The sequence below is a fragment of the Triturus cristatus genome, chromosome 4_1, assembly GCF_964204655.1.
Source record: "Triturus cristatus chromosome 4_1, aTriCri1.1, whole genome shotgun sequence".
In the NCBI taxonomy this organism is placed as follows: domain Eukaryota; kingdom Metazoa; phylum Chordata; class Amphibia; order Caudata; family Salamandridae; genus Triturus; species Triturus cristatus.
The window spans coordinates 733,792,508-733,812,979 of record NC_140585.1 but is presented as its reverse complement, the minus strand read 5'-3'; the positions used below and the strand labels follow the sequence as shown (position 1 = coordinate 733,812,979).

General features: G+C 44.5%; 1 protein-coding gene across 3 annotated transcripts in view; it reads left to right on the top strand.

Moving 5' to 3' along the window:
- IGF1 (insulin like growth factor 1) overlaps positions 1–20,472 on the top strand; it is a 422,585-nt gene that overhangs the window by 39,935 nt on the left and 362,178 nt on the right. For all 3 annotated transcript variants that reach the window (XM_085653232.1, XM_085653233.1, XM_085653234.1), the window contains exon 2: positions 7,884–8,040. In XM_085653232.1, coding sequence (XP_085509358.1) covers positions 7,884–8,040 — 157 coding nt within the window. The remainder of the gene's footprint in view (positions 1–7,883; positions 8,041–20,472) is intronic.

The following is a 20,472-nucleotide window of genomic DNA, read 5'->3' as shown; positions in this document are numbered from 1 at the left end:
ACAACACATGCAGGAATTTGGCTGCCCATACGGTACACCTAGTACTCATCAAGGTCAAAGATACATACGGGACATATTATGGACCAGAGTAATGGTCTTTACTTATAATGTGTGCTCTATGTTTTGAAAAAATGGAAATCTATTGCGTGTAGATTCCCTAACATATGAGGAGTGACTAAGTGTTTATGGCATATATAATTAGATCAACCATCTATGCTAAGGACATGCTGTGGGATTCAAGAACTGGAAAATTGTTTAGAGGCCGCTAAACAATCACTGACAAAGGGAAACTGCCACAATTTGGATCCCATTACTGTAGATAACAGGTCTTTAACTGTGTTTGATTTGTAAACAAACTGGGCCTGGCATTTGAATTGGACACCTTCGTCTCGTATTGTTCGTTGTGCAAATGTGTCACGTCTTTCTAATTAGCTTCGAGAAAGTCCAGTGTTGGACGAAAGACATGTCTGTTGAATCATCTGTAGTCTATATGGCTATATGTGTGAATAATCTATATTCTATATTGTTTGAAATTGGGTTTCTGGTTGTCTAGGGTATGCACCTAAGCCAGGCAGAACCCACCACTCTAGTCAGGGCAAGGGAGCTACATGCTGAAGATAACCCCTGCTCACCCCCTTGGTAGCTTGGCAGAGCAGTCAGGCTTATCCCAGAGGCAATGTGTAAAGCGTTAGAGCAACACACATACACAGCAGCAACACAATAGGTACACCACAAAAGAAACTCCACACATGGTTATATAAAAATAGCCTTTGTATTATCCATAAAAACACATTAGAACACAATCACATATAGTGCTGTGCAATCAGGCGCTAGTCATGACTTTACAGGTATATTAACCAATAGGGGTAAGATGAGGAGGGGTGATTGATCCCAAACCCTTACTGGCCGGATTTAATTGAGCAAGTGTTGGTGATAGTGCTTGTCCTTGACAGGGGGAGGCCCCTAACCCCTTAATCCAGAAAGAAGTTCCAAGTGAGCGTCCGGACAAGCTAGACAATTTCTTTTTTCCCCAGAGAAAATTCCAGTACAAGATTTGCAGAGGCTGTCACTTCTCTCTTACAAATTGACTCTGATCTTTAATAACGAGTCACAAATATGAAAAAATAAAAAAAATATCTACTCTGCAAATCTTGTACTGGAATCTTCTCCGGGACAAAAACGAAATTTGTCTAGCTTGTCCAGACGCTCACTTGGATATTAACCAATAGGGCCATTGTCATAAACATCACATAAATCACAGTTAGTCAGGACAACCCTTAACTACTGGTAAGAGTGCACTTAGCACACCAAATTAGGAATAAACCTCAGAATGGTGCTCAGCCTAGCACATTATGCAAATACCATAATCACATCATCACTGTGCACATATTAGAACCCTCAGCCCAACAGTAGGCATATCCCCACCATTACTACAAAGGCAACTTCCCTTCTCTGCATAGGTTCTTGGCCTACCTGCCCGCCTACCACAGGAAGTGCGGTAATGTTGAAGCCAGGGCCCGTCTTGGGCTCGCCTCGCATTGGCCACAGGAGGAAGAAAAAGACTCCCCCCAAAAGTGTGCACAATTGGCAGCTGCCCCGATTTGCACCATGCAGCTGCGATCCCGTCCGGCAGTTGCCACGATCGCACGGAGCAGCCGCCAAAGCCAATATCACGGGTGAGCTGGTGCGGGAAAAAGGCACTCACCTGGTCTTTGGCTGGAACTAATGGACTCCTCAAGTCTGGTGCCCCTTCAGCTCATGGTGCGAGGCACATGGGATTCCCTTCCCCAATCTAATGCAGCGAGGCAGCTCTGAACCACAAGGGCGCGACCTCTAACTTGCGGCCACTGTCCCACTGGTTGGGCTGTTTTCTTTCCGGCCGCTCTTCCTGGCGTCTCGAGGTTGCTAGGCAGTGCCTAGCATCGTGCGTAGGTGGAGCGGCTGCCAAACGGTCTCAATGGGTCTCCCTGTTACCAGGATATCCTGAATGCAGACCCAAGGCAGGGAATGGGGCAACATCCCCAGCAGGCAGCTCTCCCTTTAGTGCACACCACAGGAAGCCATGACAATGAGGCATGGTGAAGGGAAGACACGCACCGTCTCCCGAGACCATAAGCTCTCTGTAGGAAAGTAGCATCTGCTTCTTATGGTTACCTCACTTTTTGCTTGATGTCTCACTGTTTTTGACTAGTTTGACTGGGATCCTGCTAATCAGGACCCCAGGCTATCTGCTTTCTCCTTTAAATTGTCATACATGTAGTTTGGTACACTCCAGATTGGATACTGGAATACCCTTATCAGTCCCCAGTATATGGTACACATGTACCCATGGCATAGGTACCCCAGAGGCCTTCCATGGGCTGAAGCATGTATTATGCCACCCATGAGAGACCATGCAAAATGGAACTCGAGGTCTGCTACTGCAGCCTGTGTAACATGGTGCTTGCATCACTTACATTAGATATAGGTTCACTATATCTAATTGTCACTACACTTAAAAATGTATAAGTCACCCCATAGCAGGCCTTAACAATCCTGAAGGCAGGGTGCTGGGTTTTATGTGAGAGGGTGCCACTGCATGAGCAGAGACTCTCTGCAGCCTTCGGAGACCATTATCCCGGGTTGTCTGTGACTCAGCCCAACATATAGGTAGAGGTGCATTATAACCTTGTGGTAAATGCTATCTCGAAAATGGCTGCATAGAGACATATCAAGTTTGGTATCAAACACCTTGGAATTATACCTCCACACCAGTAACTGGTGTGGGAGGTATTATTCCACCCTTCTGAAGCGAGGTTCGTGGGGTCGTGGGGTCGTGGGATTCGTGGGGTCACTGGTCTTACTCCTTCTCAACAGCCTTCTTGACCCAGACAGCACAAAATGGATACTGCCAACCAGAGACACATTTTTGCACTCCTGCTGCTGAGCCAAACTCAAGCAGACGAAGGCAGCACAATAGGCACCCTGTCACAGGTGGTCTGACCACCTCCCAGATAGGATTTAGTGTATTGGGGCTGAGTGGGTGCACTCTGAGAGTGCCTGAAAGTCTGCACTTGGGCCATATTTGGTGTCCCTGTGCATAGTCCAGCTCAAACCAGCCCTGGGAGCCATTGGCTCCTACTCTGGCGCGAAACTGGACAAAGGACATGGGTGTAGCCACCCCTCTGTCCTGCCCCTCCCCTAGGAGGGTCCCCTGAATCTGTCCAACCCTCTCCCGTGGGTATAAAATGGGATACCTGGCTACAGGACATTAGATTTTACATGGACAAGATTCTACAAGAAGAAACCACTGACCTTTGACTGTCTGGACACCTTGGACTTCGCTGGTCCTCAACTGGGCTCGACTTTGTCCCCCTTTCCATCTGAAGCGCCTTTGCTCCATACAGGCTCTGTGCAGGACCTGTGGTGCACTTAAGACAACCAAAGAATCTCCCTTGGAGTGAAGGAGTCACTCTCCTGCTTCGCAGGCACCTAACCGCAACTGACCAGTCTGCTGCTCCTGAGGTCCTCTGGGCTCTGAAGATTTCAGCAGCACAGGAGGTAGGTTTCCGTAGATCCCTGAAGTTGATCTGCCCTCTCCCCGAGTTTGAGGCCAGTATCCCTCGTGGGGACTGCATAACCCGAAACCCTGTACACCGCGTCCATTTGCAGTTGCATATGCTTGTTGGTGATTCCCGAGCTTGTGCATTGGACTCCTTGTAGTCCTGAACCTGAGCCGTACTTGCACCAAAGAACTCCGGCCTCCTTCGACCGTATGCTCCGTGGGCTGGTAATTTGCAATCTTGCTTGAGGTCCCCTCGCGACTCCTGGTCATTCAGCCTGTGGGTCCCCCTGAGGGTCATCTTGATTTCTCGTGGGCTTTCCTGGTTACTCCAGATGTGCCCTGACTCCCCATTGCTTGATGAGTCCCCTGGATCTTGGTGGTCCTCACCGTAACCTGCTTGACCTTCCTGCGTGGGTTGCTTTTGCCAAGGCTTGTTGGTGCTCCCGCCGGACTCCTACCCCTCAGCACTCGACATCCTTCATGGGACAGCTCACCTCCAGCTCGTAGTTGTCCTCAACATCTCCTGGTCCTCATGGCTGCAGAGTCAAGCATCCCTTCTTTCACACTTGAAGTACCCGACATGTGTGGGCATTCGTCTCCCGAGCCCCTGGTCACTCTAAAGTGACCCAGACTCTGTCCCCTCTGCTTTCAGGTTCCTTTCTTCCCAAATCCAGGCTTGGTTTCCACCGGACCCTTTTCACCTGCACGGCAGCAGTACTTCTTCACAGCCTTCCATTGAGAACGACAAGAGTTTCTGATGCCACTTCAGACCTATGCATACGGCTCCTCTGGGATAGGTAACTCGGGTACTATGGTATCCACTAGTGGGGTGGCTCTTCAAACTCTTAAGTTCCAAAGGGTTCGCTCAAAGTCCTCCTAGAAGTGTCCTTAAACTTTAAAAGTGTAACCATGACTTCCCCATAGACTTGTACGGAGCCCACGGTCGTGTTCACCCACTGCACCCGTCCTCCATAGGGTCCTTATCTATTCACCTTGGGTGGTTCCTTGGGGTCCCAGTGACTCTACGTGCTCTAGACCATGTCTTGATCTCAGTCGTGGCTGTTATACAACTATTTTAGTATATGGTTCAGTCACCCCCTGGATACCACTGTGTATTGTGCTACTTACAACTGTTCTATTGAATTCGTATTGTGTGCTTTGTATACTATCCTCGTGTAGATAGTAGACAGTGTTATATTAATAAATACATATTTACATATAACTACTGTGTGGTTCCCCTTTATTTAGTCATTCATGAGGTGATATTCTGGTAAAACAAGCTGCTTTACAATCCTTCAAGATTAAGCCTGAAGGCCACTGGGATAGCTTTCTAAAGGTTATCTTTGACCTCATACATCATAAGGGTCATGTGGATTGGTACAAGGTGCCCACTTTAATTAGTGGGAAGCAGATACCAAGCCACCCTCTCACACTCTCCAATCACTTCAGGGCACGCCATGAAGCACGAAGAATAGGGCGGCATGTTCAGAGCACACACATATGCCCCACATATGCCCCACAGGAAGTGCTACAAGCGATATAATGTGCCAATTACCCAGGTCCAGCGGTAATATGAAGCGCTCAGTCTGTCTCCCCTGGAGACATCAACGGAGCAGGAAGCTCTCTTTTTCAAGAATCACCAAGGGCAGAGCTGGGCACAGGCAGGCCAGCACACAGCGTTCTCCAACAGAGTGGGAGTCCTTTCAGCCCCCCCAGCAGGCAGCAGGTCAGTCCCAAGTGGCGGTTCCTCCTTGCACACTGCAGTCCATTCAGTGTCTTAGTTCCAAGTAAGCTCCAAAAGTTCACAAAGTTCAACAGACATGGGGTCACATCCCCACTACTTATACTCCACAAAGTCTTTGTTCTGCCCTGGTACAGGGCTCTGGACCCAGTCCAAACCGGTTCGGGGGGCACTTGAAATTAGCCTTACAGTGCACAACACTACCCATTTGAAGTGTACGCCCTGGCTCCAAACACAGCACAGGAGGGTGGATCCATCATTGTGGAAGGCAGGCACAGCCCTATTCACGTGCAGGTGCTACTCCTTCCACCACTCCAAATACAGACCAGACCTATTCAGCCTAGAGCTGACTCATCCAGACTGTCTGGAGCCACTGCACCACCCCAGCTCCTGTCACTCCAAGGCCAGACAGTCAATACACAACAGGCAGGCACAAAGACTCATAGCACACAGAAATGCTTACTTCTAAAAGTGGCATTTCTTAAATAGTGATAATAAATCCGTGAACATCAATATGCAGCATTTATCACCACTATTCCAAACATACCAAACTTGATCACACTACCCCTCTCATGTAAGGAATTACCACTGAAGCACATATCAGGGAATCCTCAATTAATCCCTATGAGAGGGTAGCCTCACAGCAGTGAGAAACCAAATAGGTTGTTTGTCACTACGAGGACATGCCACACAGTTAAAACACGTGTCCTACCTTTTACCTACGCCACACACTGCCCATAGGGCTAAATAGGGCCTACCTTAGGGGTGACTGATATGTAGTGGCAGAGGCCTGAGACAGGTTTGAAAGGCTACTTTGGTGGATGGCGCAAGCAGTGCTGAAGGCCTACCAGTAGCATTTAATTTACTGGCCTTGGGTATATGACATACCACTGTACAAGGGACCGATTGCCAAACAGGTGTAGACCAATCTTTTCAAGTTTACCATAGAGAGCATATGCACTTTAGCACTGATCAGCAGTGATAAAGTGCCCAGAGACCTAAAACCACCAACAACAAGTAAAAAAAAATACAGGAGGAAGGCAAAAAGTCCTTGGATGACCCTGCAAAAAGGGCAAAGTCCATCATATATGATGGCATGAGAACAATTAAAAAAACTGATTTAAGAAACTACTCACCACTTCCTTGGAGTTTCGGACTACTTGTTTGAAGAGGCGAAAACTAGGATTTTCTTATGTTGACTTCTGGCAAAATTATATTAACAAGCGTTAACACAACATGTTTCTATATGTGCAGGAGTGCTCCATTTATATGTTTAGAGTGATTTACAACAAATGATTTGTCCACAATCTCAGGACATTGAGCCAAGTCTATGACTGGGATGTGAACCACGGTCTAATATCGGCGACTCAAGCCATTGGGCTATATCTCCTCCTTATGTATTGAGAAAGCTAGAACTCCCTGTATATTTAGGGAGAGAGGGGGGAAGAGACAGAAAGAGAGATTGATAGAGATTCAGAGAAAGAGGGAAAAAATAACATGTAATGTGTTCCTGTATTGCCATCAAGGGGTTCTGGTGATATAATAAACCACAAACCTTAACACAGGATGGTTTAATTTCAGCAGCACCCAAGATGAAAATATATGCACATTTTTTTAAATTAGTTGCTATGTATTTTTTGTAATCATGTTTATATGTATGTCGTATTTGTATAAAGCAAATAAAGCCAAAAGGCAGCGGAGCGCGGTACAGAGTCAAAGGCAAGGATACAGGCAATGAGTGTTTTGAAAGGTACTTTGGATCATGAGGAAAAAATACTGTTACTGCATTGTGGTATGGTGTTCTTTAAAGAGGTACATCTTCAACTCTTTCATAAATTGAAGCAGCGATGTGGCAGGCCTTATGGACACAGCGATAATGTTTCACGTCCTGGGTGCACACATAGGGAAGGATTGTTCCCTTACAAATAAACAACAAAACCCTTAATTGTCAAGTTGGGAATGTGACATTTTAAAAATGTCCTTTTTTTTGTTAAAGAGCCCGTTCTGTCCATATAAACAACAGATAGTTGAAGCTGCTCTCTGAAAGTTGCAGACAACTATAGGGGTGATTTCAATTACAATATGTGTGTTTTGTTTACATTGCATGAATAGGTTGTTGATTAAATAGAAGGGTTCTAAAGTAGCCTGATTCTGTCATTATGATAATGATAATGATAACGTGTCTTTGTACCACTGCTGTGTGTGCGAGAAGAGCATTCAAACTTGACAGACAGACAGACAGACAGACAGACAGACAGACAGACAGACAGACAGACAGACAGACAGATAGATAGATAGATAGATAGATAGATAGATAGATAGATAGATAGATAGATAGATAGATAGATAGATAGATAGATAGATAGATAGATAGATAGATAGATAGATAGATAGATAGATAGATAGATAGATAGATAGATAGATATTGCTGTTTGATGGTATTTATTATCCTGAAAAAACGAACCACTACTAATAGTGTAACAAACAAATATTCTGAAAACTTTTAAGTTGTATTGCTCGTCAGAGGATAATTGCATATTTTTACTGTGCAGAAATGGTTGTCATTTTATTGACTCCACATGTTTGCTTCTTGTGCAGGTGAAGATGCACACCGTGTCCTCCGTCCATTTGTTCTACCTGGCCATCTGTTTGCTTACATTAACTCACTCGGCAGCGGCAGGCTCAGAAACGCTGTGTGGCGCGGAGCTCGTCGACGCTCTTCAGTTCGTGTGTGGGGACAGAGGCTTTTATTTCAGTAAGTTACTGTGATTTAAATGGCATTTTGTAAACTGGAATGTTCGATCTTAACCAAAGCTAAAAAGCATGAGAGAAGCAACCCATGGCAGTAGAAATGCAATGTGCACACAAGTGTATGATTGTGATCCACCTAGCGCAAAATGTTTCTGTGGAGTGGTATACAGTGTTTGACCTATTTTGTCTCCTAGCATACCTTTTCTTCAATGCTGCCCTTAATCAGAAGGGGCTATATTTGAGGTAGGTCCCCACGTAGATATGACTTTGAGTGAGCTGCAGCTAACCTCTGTTGAGTTTCACAGAACGTTTTGCACACTACAATGTAACCTAAGTCCAATGTCTGCTGGCCAATCAAGGAAATCATGGAGCTACGGCTAATGCACCACAGTTCAAATACACAAATGCACCCTAGCCAGGAACATGCCCCAATCTGCTTGACTGACATAGCACAGATGTGCCTAGACGACTGGTTCCCCTGCCCTGGAAATGTGGCTTCTCCTGAGGGAATTCAAAGACTGAAAAGGGAGCTGCTGGTTCAGGAGTTGTTAAATAGTCCGTAATTCTTGACCATTTGTAACAATGGCCGCTCAATTGTTTCCGGCCCTCTGATGTTACCCGGGAACGTTGATTATGTAATATAGTAGGACACCACTTAGTTCTAGTGTGTTACTGATGCATGTGGTCACCTTCTGTTGGTGCCATCTTTGGTACTATAGCACCTCCATGTGAGTTTTCTAAAGCTAAAAATATTTAAACAAAAGATAAGGGACTACTTCCAATAAGGAAGAAATGTGTGGCTTTACAATAGCTCAAGGTTTTGCGAAGTTTCTGAACTTTACTAGTTCGATTTCTATTGATCTAACAGATGTTGAATTCAAATTGCTGTAATTCATGTACTTACAGTGAGTAGTATGTTGAATCAGCATTATATATGTGTATTTGTATAAACTTGTTTCACAGACTACGGTGAAAAGAATGAGGTGTTGCAGTCAGTGAAAGTAAAGCAGAAGAGAACATACACCATCGACGTACATTCAAACTATTGTGTGCTATTAATGGACATACTATTGCCATTGAGTGGTAACTGAGCCAAGGCATGTTGAAATAGAGGCGAGACAAAAGAATTGTATTGCATCATGCAAATGCATATATATTTAATTTAGGTGTATGGACCTCGGGCTGCATTATCAAAACGTTTTTGCAGTAGCTCTTACACCATTAGTACATGTGCAGAAGAGTGTGCAGTAGAAAGAATCAAAGTTCTGCTTCACCTGCTGTTCCATGTTTGAATGAATGAAGGCACAGGACAACTTTCATTGGGGCTTCAAGGCTCACCAGTTACCAGGGTGCAATCAGCACTTCTGCCGGTACTGACAGCATGGCTTCAGCAACACTGCTGGTGTGTGTGGTGGGATACCCATACCTATGTTACGACGGAGCCATGGTCCATCACCTGTAGCTTGCCACCTGGGTCCCTCTATGGACAGGTCATTGGTGAGATGCAGTGGCCCCCTCAATACACCCATGCATGTGGTGGCCTAGGGTGCACACCTAATGTGCACCCTTTAATGGGTGCTGCACATTTCGACCATCTTCTGCGTGGGCCGCCTTGCCTCTTGGTAGGGTTTGGAGATCTGGAGCAGGAATGCAGGCAAAGGAATTTGCTTGTTTTCAAAGAGTGTTATACATAGGACGACACCCACATTAGAGTGGGTGTACAGTCATCATCACCAAAGGGTCCTGTTAATATAAGAAAATGTGACCAATTTATGAAAAACAGCAGCATGCCTAGTTTGCACAGGAACTGTATTTTCTATATTAATCCCTCCATAAGTTTAAAGGTCTCAACATCTCTGAAAAAAACACTAAGATTTTGATGGACACTATGAATAGAAAATTCAGACATCATGCATTTAAAGGTTACACCTCTTAAATACACAGCCATTCGTGCAATTAAATTATGTTTTTTAACTAACGGATATTACTTGTGGGAAGATACAAAGTCTTCTGTAGTGTTATGCTATTGTGTGACTCAGAACAGCCAGTGGAAACCCACAAACACAAAAAGACATTTGGGCCCGATGCACTAAGAGATTGCAAATTGCTAAGCAAAGTTTGGCAAAATGTGTCTGGTTTTTCGATGCAACCTCTGTACTAACAGGTCACAGCACAAAATCTCCAGAGACAGAAGGGGACAGAACACCTGATTATTGAAAATTCGGCAGATCGCTATTTGCAACTTCCTGTGATTGGCCACCGACACAGGAATGGTAGCCTGCCATGTACAGTATGGCACCATCCCTGATTCTGTAGTCTCGAATGGGAAACTTTTTTTGAAGCAGACCACGTTCTTTAAAGGAACCAGGGCTGCTTTTAAAGAAAATGTGCTCCCGATTTGGGAATACATGGGGCAGTGTAGGCTGTGGTGCCCTGGACCATTACTGAATGAGGTTGCTCAACAGGTTTCATAAAGTTTACACATACTTTGAGGCACAATGTTTGCAACCATAAACCACTGCTAAATACCGTTGCGACTGAATGAGGAGTGAACTACCCAGGGAATCTATTTAGCTGTTGCAAACTAAGGGCCTGATTTAGATCTTGGCAGACGGGTTCCTCTGTGACAACAGTGACGAATGCCCTGTTTGCTGAAATGTAAATCCCATAGGATATAATGGATTGATATTTTGGTGGACAGGATATCGGTCATCATTGTGACTGAGTAACCCGTCCGCCAAGTTCCAAATCAGGCCTTCAGTGATATTGCGAATCACAAAATGACTTTTATGGTTCGGTCCCAAAATTCCTTCAGGAGTGTACATCGAACTGGGACACTGGAAGCCTGAAGCAACTAATGCTCTGTTATGTATGATGCATAAAAGTATCCTAATGACATGACACAGTATTGTAACATGTCCTAACTTGGGATGAAGGTATGTTCTCTGATTGAGTGTTAAATGAAACCTAAGTCAGCACAAGAGAAGTATCAGGTGGCCCGACTACCTCCCACACTGTTTTCCTTGAATGATATCTTAAAGCTAATTCATTTTCAAAACAATGCAAAAATTAAATATCAGTAAAACAGAATACCCTTGTTAAATGCAAGTATCAAAATTACAACTTAGGACCTTCCTTTGTTTGTACCTTAAATAGCATATCTAGGTGGCAATACTGCTCCCCTACCCAACACAGCTACTTACATCAAAATAACATTGAATTATCCTCAACAAGGACTAAAATACATGAGCTCCCTGACTTCTTGAACTATGCCCAAGGCCTTAGAATCTATCAGACTAAAGTGTGGTCAAAGCAAAAGCTTACCAATGCAATTGGGACATGACATTATTGCAGATACTTCTGAATGGAAGCAGGGGGATAGTTCTTGCTCAAATGTGCAGTAGGAAAGTATAAACACTCTTTATGGATTGCTCAGTGTTTTACAGATGTTTTGGCCAATATCTCTGTAAGATATCTGTAAGCTGTCCATTAATTAGGCAGCTGCAGCAAAATAAATGTGTATTCTTCATTTAAACTGTTAACCTTTATCCATCTTTAGTTATAGGAGTCTTGAAACGTATTACAAAACCAGATTACCAAAATTTGAATAGCGGACAACTCGCACGAGAAGAGACTGGGGGGCATACTTATCAAAATAGTAGCGCAGGACCGTGCAGCAAGTCACCTTGACTGCCCTGCATCAGAGGGAAAGGTCAGGAATGCACCAAATTTAAGCATTAGGTGCATTCCTGTCCCTTCCCCCTGTGTTTGCACCATTTCAGCAGCCTAGTGCCAATACAGGACCTCTTGCACCATGGTGCAAGGGTGCCTACGTTGTAGCAGGATAGTTTTTGTGCAGGTAGAGCCACCTTTCTGCACAAAAACAATCCATAGAGGCGTTTTCCTCTTTCTATGTGTGCTGCATTCTGCAGCACACATAGAACGAGGAAAAAGACAAAACGAAATAGATATTTCACCTTGTTACACCTCATCTGGGAAGCACTGTTCCCTCTAATTATTTTCCTTTGTGCTTCGTGCACTACAGGCAAGGCTGTGTGCACTGAAACAAGCAACAACTTAATATGTAAGTATGTGCCGTGTGCAAGCTACCAAAATCAGTGGCTTAGCAAGGATACCATTGGCCCTAATCTAAGCCAGAAGTTTTTTTTACCTGCCGTCACCCTTGGGGTGGTATTAAAAGACACCCATTACACAGTACGCTCCTTCCTCTTCTGAACCCTGGTGACACTGAATCTTATTCCATAATCATTCTATGTATCATTCCTCTCTCTTCGCTATCGTCATAAATCTCTTATCGCCTTATCACACCTGTTCTCCAGTAAGGATGAGGTTTGTGGTTGTGCAGGTTGTCCAGGTGGAAATTAAGGTCTCAGAGGAGGATGTAGTCTGTTGAGGCTAGAGCGTGGTGAGCGATGAAGTCGGCTATGTCTACGCTGAAGGGGGGGTGGGTCCAGGAGGTCTGTAGATGAGAGTGCCGCAGAGTGTGGCGTTCGGGTTGGTCTGGATCTAGAAGTGGAGGTGCTCCATGTTGGGTGCATGGTTGTCGGAGCAGGTTGTGATGCGGACGGTGTTTCAGTGTACAATGGCAACGCCTGCTCCCGGTCGGTTGACAAGGTCCATGTGGATGATTATGTAGCCGTCAGGGATGGCGGTTGCGATGCCCGGGCTGAGGTGGGTTTCATCCATGTTTCTATGAAGAAGGCAACGTCAGTTAAGATGGAGTCTAGCAGGCCCCAGATCTCCACGGCGTGTCTTTTGAGGGAGTGAGTGTTTAGTAGGATGCATCTGAGGGGGTTGGGTCAGGTTCTTGAGGGTCGTGCAGTTGGTGAGCCTGGTGTGCAAAGGCCGGCGAAGGTGCAGTTGCAGCAGGTGAATAAGCCTTGGATGATCTTCAGCGATGCAGGGTGGCAGGCAGTGGAGCGTCCGGTGTTCAGTGTCTGGAGGGTGCTGGGGTCTGAGCAGTGGATGGATTGGGGACCAGGGCATGGAGCGGATGAGCTTGCCTTTGGCACACCTTCAGCGCACCAGAGGCACAGCAGTGCACCAACCACCATTAAGTAGTGTTGCGAATGGCTGAACAGCTGTGAAGCAGAAAAATGGCACTGGAGGGGGGCAGGGCCGCGGGTGATGGGTTTTTATCATAAATCTGACGTAGAGAATTCCATCAGGCATGTATCACTTAGTGTGGTGCAAACGTGATGCAAGCCTCTCATAAATAAGCCCATGAATTCAAGTGAAACTTCTGCGGCAGGTGTAGCACCCTAAAGACCGAATACTAGTGTCCACACACTGATTTCCATCCTGTCAGGATCCTTTTATCACTAACGGAAACTAAATAGGGGCACCATAAACAACAAGCATTTGCAATACTATAGGTCTCACATCTGTGAGAGTTAGAGCTATTGGCGTTGTAAATGACAATGCTTTATACCTATGTGTTTTGGTTTGTAGTAGAGTGGATATATGTGGTTTGCAGTGGAATGGTCTGGATAGTAATTGTTAGTTGTGGAATTATGTGTGGTGGAATTGAGTGGTGTGGAGTGGATTTGTGTAGTGGAATTAAGTGGCAGGATGTGCAGTGGAATTATGTGGATAGTAATTATTTAGTATTATGTGTACAGGAATGATGTATAGTGGGATTGTGTGTTATGAGTGTAATTATATGGAATTTAATTTTGTGTTGTAGAGTGGTATGTAGTGGCTAAAGCTGTGTCGTGGGGAGTCTGAAGAGGAAGGAATTAGGTTCTGCTTCTGCTGGTAAAACCTGAGGCATCTCACTCTGTACATGGCATCAATAAATAGGCTGGAGAATATTAGATAACGTTAAGCGCTGTGATATGGCTTCAAAGAATGAGATGGGATTTACAAAATGAGGTGTGTGCAAGTTGAAGGAATGCAATAATAGAGATTAAAGGAGACAGGCATGCGACCTAGAGTAGGTACAACTCAGAGAGAGGAGGCCTGCAGAGGGTTGAGGTGAAGGACATGGTCATTTGAAGGAAATAAAGGAGAGGGAACAATTGCAAATGTATTGATGTACTCATTATGCCCAGTTTCTGCCTTCATGCTAGTACCAATTCTGTCAGGCTATTTTTTCTTATAGCATTTGTCCTATGCTGATGCCCTTTCATCTACCCCATTAAGCAGTGCAGATATAATAAAGAAGATGGAATGCACCTATGCCACTGTATCCAGACGTGGGTACCTTGCTCACTTTGCCACTGGATTCAAGCTAACCAGGCTGATGAGGGGTTTTACGCCGAAACTGGTCCCAGGATGCTTGTTTCCGGTTAAGGAAAGACCAGGCTTGGCAGTTCGGGTTGGGCTGTTCCCATATGTAACAGGGTCAAGACTGATTTGCATATGGCTGGGTCTGACTTGGGGTGGCAAAGTGAGCTAAAGAATGATGATGGATTCAACCCTATTCTGTGACTTGGGGTGAGTGACTGAAAAGTCTCAGCACTCAGTCCATCATCTCCTTGTGTTTGCTTTGTTCGTCCTAGTTGGCAGGGTATGCCCAGACATGGGTCCCTTGCTCACTTTGCCCCTGGATTCAAGCTTGCCATGCTGATGAGGGGTGTTACCCCGAAACTGGTCCCAGGATGCTTGCTTCCGGTCCAGGGAAGACCAGGCTTGGCAGTTCGGGCTGGACTGTTCCCATAAGTAACAGGGTCATGACTGATTTGCATATGGCTGGGTCTGACCTGGGGTGGCAAAGTGAGCTAAAGAACGATGATGGATTCAACCCAGATATGTGACTGGGGGTGAGTGTCTGAAAAGTCTCAGCACTCCGTCCGTCATCTCCTTGTGTTTGCTTTGTTCGCCCTTAGTTGGCAGGGTATGCCCAGATGTGGGTCCCTTGCTCACGTTGCCACTGGATTCAAGCTAGCCTGCCTGATGAGGGCTGTTACCCCGAAACTGGTCCCAGGATGCTTGTTTACGGCTAAGGAAAGACCAGGCTTGGCAGTTTGGGCTGGGCTGTTCCCATATGTAACAGGGTCAAGACTGATTTGCATATGGCTGGGTCTGACTTGGGGTGGCAAAGTGAGCTAAAGAGCGATGATGGATTCAAGCCAGATCTGTGACTTGGGTGAGTGTCTGAAAAGTCTTAGCACTCCATCCATCATCTCCTTGTGTTTGCTTTGCTTGCCCTAAATTGGCAGGGTATGCCCAGACATGGGTCACTTGCTCACTTTGCCACTGGATTCAAGCTAGCCTGGCTGATGAGGGCTGTTACCCCGAAACTGGTCCCAGGATGCTTGTCTACGGTCCAGAGAAGACCTGGCTTGGCAGCTCAGGCTGGACTGTTCCCATAAGGTACAGGGTCAAGACTGGTTTGCATATGGCTGGGTCTGAACTGGGGAGGTAAAGTGAGATAAAGAACGATGATAGATTCAACCTAGATCTGTGACTTACTACTACCGTGTTGCATGATCTACTACAACAAGCGCCCCAGGACGGGCTACACCCACTGTGTCTGTTTTGGCATGAGTAGCCAGAAAGACCTCGTGGACCAGTGACTGAGCTTTATTTGTAAGTGAAGGCTGGTTAATAGGTAACTGAGCCTTATAGTCCTGCAAGGGTGGCCTGGTAGCTTTCAGGGCATTATCTTGCAGCCTACACATCCCTGGAAGCAGTTCTGTTTCCTGTAGCCTAATGGCAAATGCGAGAGTGACTACGTTGGCAATGACCCACTACAATTTATCGTTTTGCAAAATGATCTAGTAGTACATAGGTCAGTTCACAAAATACCACACTAGTCGCAAAAGTACAGGTAGCAAATTGTGACAAGTATTTTATAACCAGTGTTTATTACATCTGCCAAATTATTATTTAACTAAATATGATTGCAAAATGCACTTGTTTTTTAAATAAAATAATGCATTATATGGTGTGTTTACTCCAGGAAATAATGAAAATGAAGGTTAGAATTTTGAGAGTAATGTAGTTGGAATGACATCTCTGGCATCTGGAATTATAAAATGTGTTTATGGGTTTTCTATAGGAAAACCTTGGCTATGATAAGTAGAAGACTGCTCTACATGGAATTAATTCAGAAAGAATATATTAAAATAAGAACCTGAGTTATATTGAGCAGTCACAACATGTGAGTACAGTACATGTATACTACGCAATGAGCTGCTAGGAGTCAGCCAGGATGGCTGACTCCTGAGCACGGGGATCACGGCTCGATCGCCAGCGGCAGCTCAGTACTGCACCATGTGACTCCGGGCAATAGCTTGCTTAATCTTCCCGACGGCCTTGAGACCCTTAGGGGTGATTAGTTTGTGCTTTACTAATACCGGGTTATAGGTTATAGGTTACTTCAGGGAGTAGGAGATTCTCAATGATTGAATGTGAAACATCCACACATGAAGACAACAAAGGAGAAGTCAGTGAATAGGGAAGGTACTCTTAAACCATATGTTTTCAGTTTCTTTCGGAATTGTAGAGTTATGTAGAGAGTTGCATATGCATTTAGAGATTGTTCTCTAATTGGAATGAAGGAGAAGGTGTGCTTGTGAATCATTTGTCTATAACATTACTTGACCTCATGTCTTGCCATTGATTAGCATCTTGTGATTTCAGTTCCCCCACAGATGGTCTCTCCCACTGAGAGACAGCCAGCATTTCATTTAACAACAGCTTTTTAGATGATGCATAGACACTCAAATTGAGCTCTGGCCTGGGAATGGGTCAGATGCAGACCCTTCAAGGAAGGGTTGATGTAATTTACTTTTAAGGACTTTTTTTATCTGGAGATGGGGACAACAGGGAGGCCTGTGCGAAGGTTCTGAGAAGGGTGTACTCTTTATTTACATACAAGAATAAAGACTTATGCTGTGATGAACAGATTTAATGAGGAGATCCTGTTTTGCTCTGATGCTCCTACCCTGTTTTGGATTGGGTTACTGTCACTAAGCCCTGAATGCCCTTTGAAGGATGGATGGGCCATCATCAAATGAAAGGTTTCTAATGACAGGCCGAGGAGAAAATCTACCATTGGAAATCCACTGCTTCCTCTAACTATAAAATATAGCAGCTGAACCTAAAGTGTGGTGGGGTGTTAGCACTGCTGATTTACTGCAATCCTCTTACTCTGCCAAACTCTAAATCACCCATATGATTTTAGGCATATCACTCAACTCAAAGAAACCTGGAAGTATTTCATTTAAAATAAACAGCTGTTGGTGGATGTAAGGATTTCTTTGATTCTGTATGACTGATTCCCAGAGAAGTCAGCTTGGAAGTAAAAAAATATAAACATTCACAAAATATACCTACAATGAGATGTAAAATCATGCAGACAGCAATTTTTTGGGCACAGTGCTGAAGATACCCTCACTCCCCCCTCACTCCTCGCTCCCTAAGAACATCAGCTACGGTGCACATCAAGGCTTGTCCCTCAGCCCAACCCTCTTCAATGTATACATGACACCCATGGCAAAATATTGTCAGGAGCCACAGACTCAACATTATCTCCTACACCAACGACACCCAACTCATCCCCTATCTGACAAACGACCACCAAGGACAAGTTCCAAAGATGCATGAAAGACGTGGCTGTCTGAATGAACAGCAACTGCCTCAAACTCAGCACCAGCAAGATAGAAGTACTCATCTTCGGGAAAGGCAAGGATACCCTCTGAAAGAAATGGTGGCCACCTGAGCTGGGCCCAACCCCCAAACACACATAAAATGCCCACATACGTAGCATCATCCTCGACAGCTTGCTATCCATGAAGAAGCAGGTTAACATCATCTCCTGCACTTGCTCCCTCACCCTCCGAGTGCTCAGGAAGGTCTTCAGATGGCTCCCAACCAACTCCATGTGAAAAATTGAATGAATTCCCAGCAGCCTACCAGGAAACTCCGCTCTAAATCCCTCTCCCTAGCAGCCACCCAATGAATCTGCCCGACGAACAGTGGAGGCCGCTCCTTCTCCCACCTAGCGGGTAAGGCCTGGAACAACATCCCACTGCATTTCAGAGCCTCACCATTGCTCCAGCAGTTTAAAAAAGACCTCAAGATCTGGATGTTCAACCAATAGGAGAACAGGCAGCATGATCTCCCAGCACTTCGAGACCCTCACGGGGTGATGCAGCCGCACTCTACAAATACTGATTGATTTATTGACATGTCATAAAATGTACATTGGGTACTTATTGATCACACAAAAAAGTAATCTTTTGCACACAGGTATTGTTGGAAGTAGTTAACAGGGAACTTGATTACAGTCATTATCTCTCCTCTAAATTGCTTCGCTTACACATACTGCGTGATTGATTAATAAAGATATTCATAAATCCGTACCTAGATGTTTTTTTACACCTGATGGGCTTAGATTCAGGAATATCAGAAATTCGCAAACCTTTCCAAGAATTCTTCTGTAACTCTTAAAAAGTGACAGATTTCCAGAAATACTACTGGAAATATGTTGATAATTTCTAATTACTTGTCTGGGAAGATCTTTTCACGTGCAATATGTTGCAACATATAACTGCGTTTGAAGGAAAGATGTCCTCACATGTGTGCAATTGCCCCTTATAATTTTTATGTTTTTAATTCTGCCCTTGATTGGAGTAAATCTCTGACCATTTTTTGGTTGGAAAGGGTAGGTCTGAAAGAGCAAACTTTTTTTGGGCAGAAAGCAACTGAAAGGGAAAGTAACTCGCCTGAGACATAATCTGAACTTTGTCCTCTGCCACATGCTTTGCTTCCTTTGGATTCTCTCCTTATCTGAGGGTACAAGTCTATGGATGCTTGAAAGTTTCCGAGATTACCATCTTCTTCTAATGGTTCCTCCTTTCAGCTGCAGTTAGCTGTGTCAACATTGCTAACTTGGCAAGTGGTACAATTAATCCAGCTCCTAAGACAATCACTTTCAATAGAAACTCATTTCAACTCAGCGTTCTCCATCATATAGAAAATTACTGCTGGTGAAGCAGCAATTTATCCTGTCATAGTTTGAGGGATTTTTCTTTCCCACTTTTAATATATAACAAGCAATTTTGGGGTCTAACTCAAGAGTTTGACATACTCTATATATCACCACCAGTCTTGAACACTAAGACCTTAAAATATTCCTTTTCTCTGCCTTCAAAGGTTTTTGTCATCCTAATATGTCAATATTTTGCAACATGGTCCATAGGCCACCATTCTTTGCGCCTAGGATGATGTATCCCCACAGGCTCATACATACATGCCTTAGGAATCTTGAATTACATCCTTATTATTATTATCCCCATCATTTAAATTGTCTCTCAAAAGATCCAAAGCCATTTTCATGGGAATTTTGCTGCACCAAACCATACTGCAAACAAATCAGCATTTAAATTTGTCAATGCCATTTTTAACAAGCTTTTTCTGTCCTTCAAAAAGGATGCCACTCATATCATCCTTCCTCGTTCCACCGATGGGTGAGTTATTAGCAGGTATTCCACGTCTAGCAGAAAATGATTTCTTATTTTTTCTCATTAAGTAATATTTCTATGATACTTCCTTTTGGTTCACAGAGAAACCAACCTACTCTTCTTATTAGATTTCCTAACATGTCTATCCTCACCTTCGGAATCCGACAGGGAAAAAGATTCTCACACTCAAACCACTCTTCATAAGCAAGCACCCATCTTGCGCTAAATCAGAGACCTTTTAGAAAAACTCCAAACTGATTTCTCACAGCTGCTTTTCAGGTGTTAAATCCACTTATCACCTCACTCTTAGTAGGATCAGCAATGAAATAACAATGTGGGGATGTCATCAATGCCCTCAACGTCAGACATAGAATGTTAAAGGGGATTTGTGGTTTTAGTGTTGACCATTATCCTGATGCTGCCAAAGTTTGTGGTTGATAAGATTAAAGGTCTTAGGGGGCATATGTATCAAACTCCCCTTTAGCGAATCCTAATTTGCGAGATTTTGCGATTCGCAAATTCAGATTCGCTAAACGGGATGTATAAAATAAATCGCGAATCATTTGCGATTCCTTAAAAATCGCAAATAATTCGCAGAATCCCGTATAGCGATTTCTTAATAGCGAAATTCGCTAATTAAGAAATCGCAAAAACGGGAATCTGCAAGCCTGGTGCAGGCTGATGACATCACAAACAGGAAACTGTAGTGATTGCCTGCACCTGCTCACCTGAGCCACACCCAGAGGCTGCTTGTGGAGTGTGAGGAGGCTTTCCTGGAGACAGCAACCAGCAATGGATCCCAAACAAAACCAGCAGGGCAAAGATGCAGAAAAAAGAAAGAGAAAACACAAGTTTTCAGAAAAGGAGCAGGAGGTCCTCATTGAGGAGATGGTCTGCAGCCATGAGCTCCTCTTTGGGAAGAAGGCACTCAAAGTCCCAGAGGCCAGGAAGAGGAAAATCTGGCTGGAAATACAGAGCAAGGTGAATGCTGTTGGAGTCAC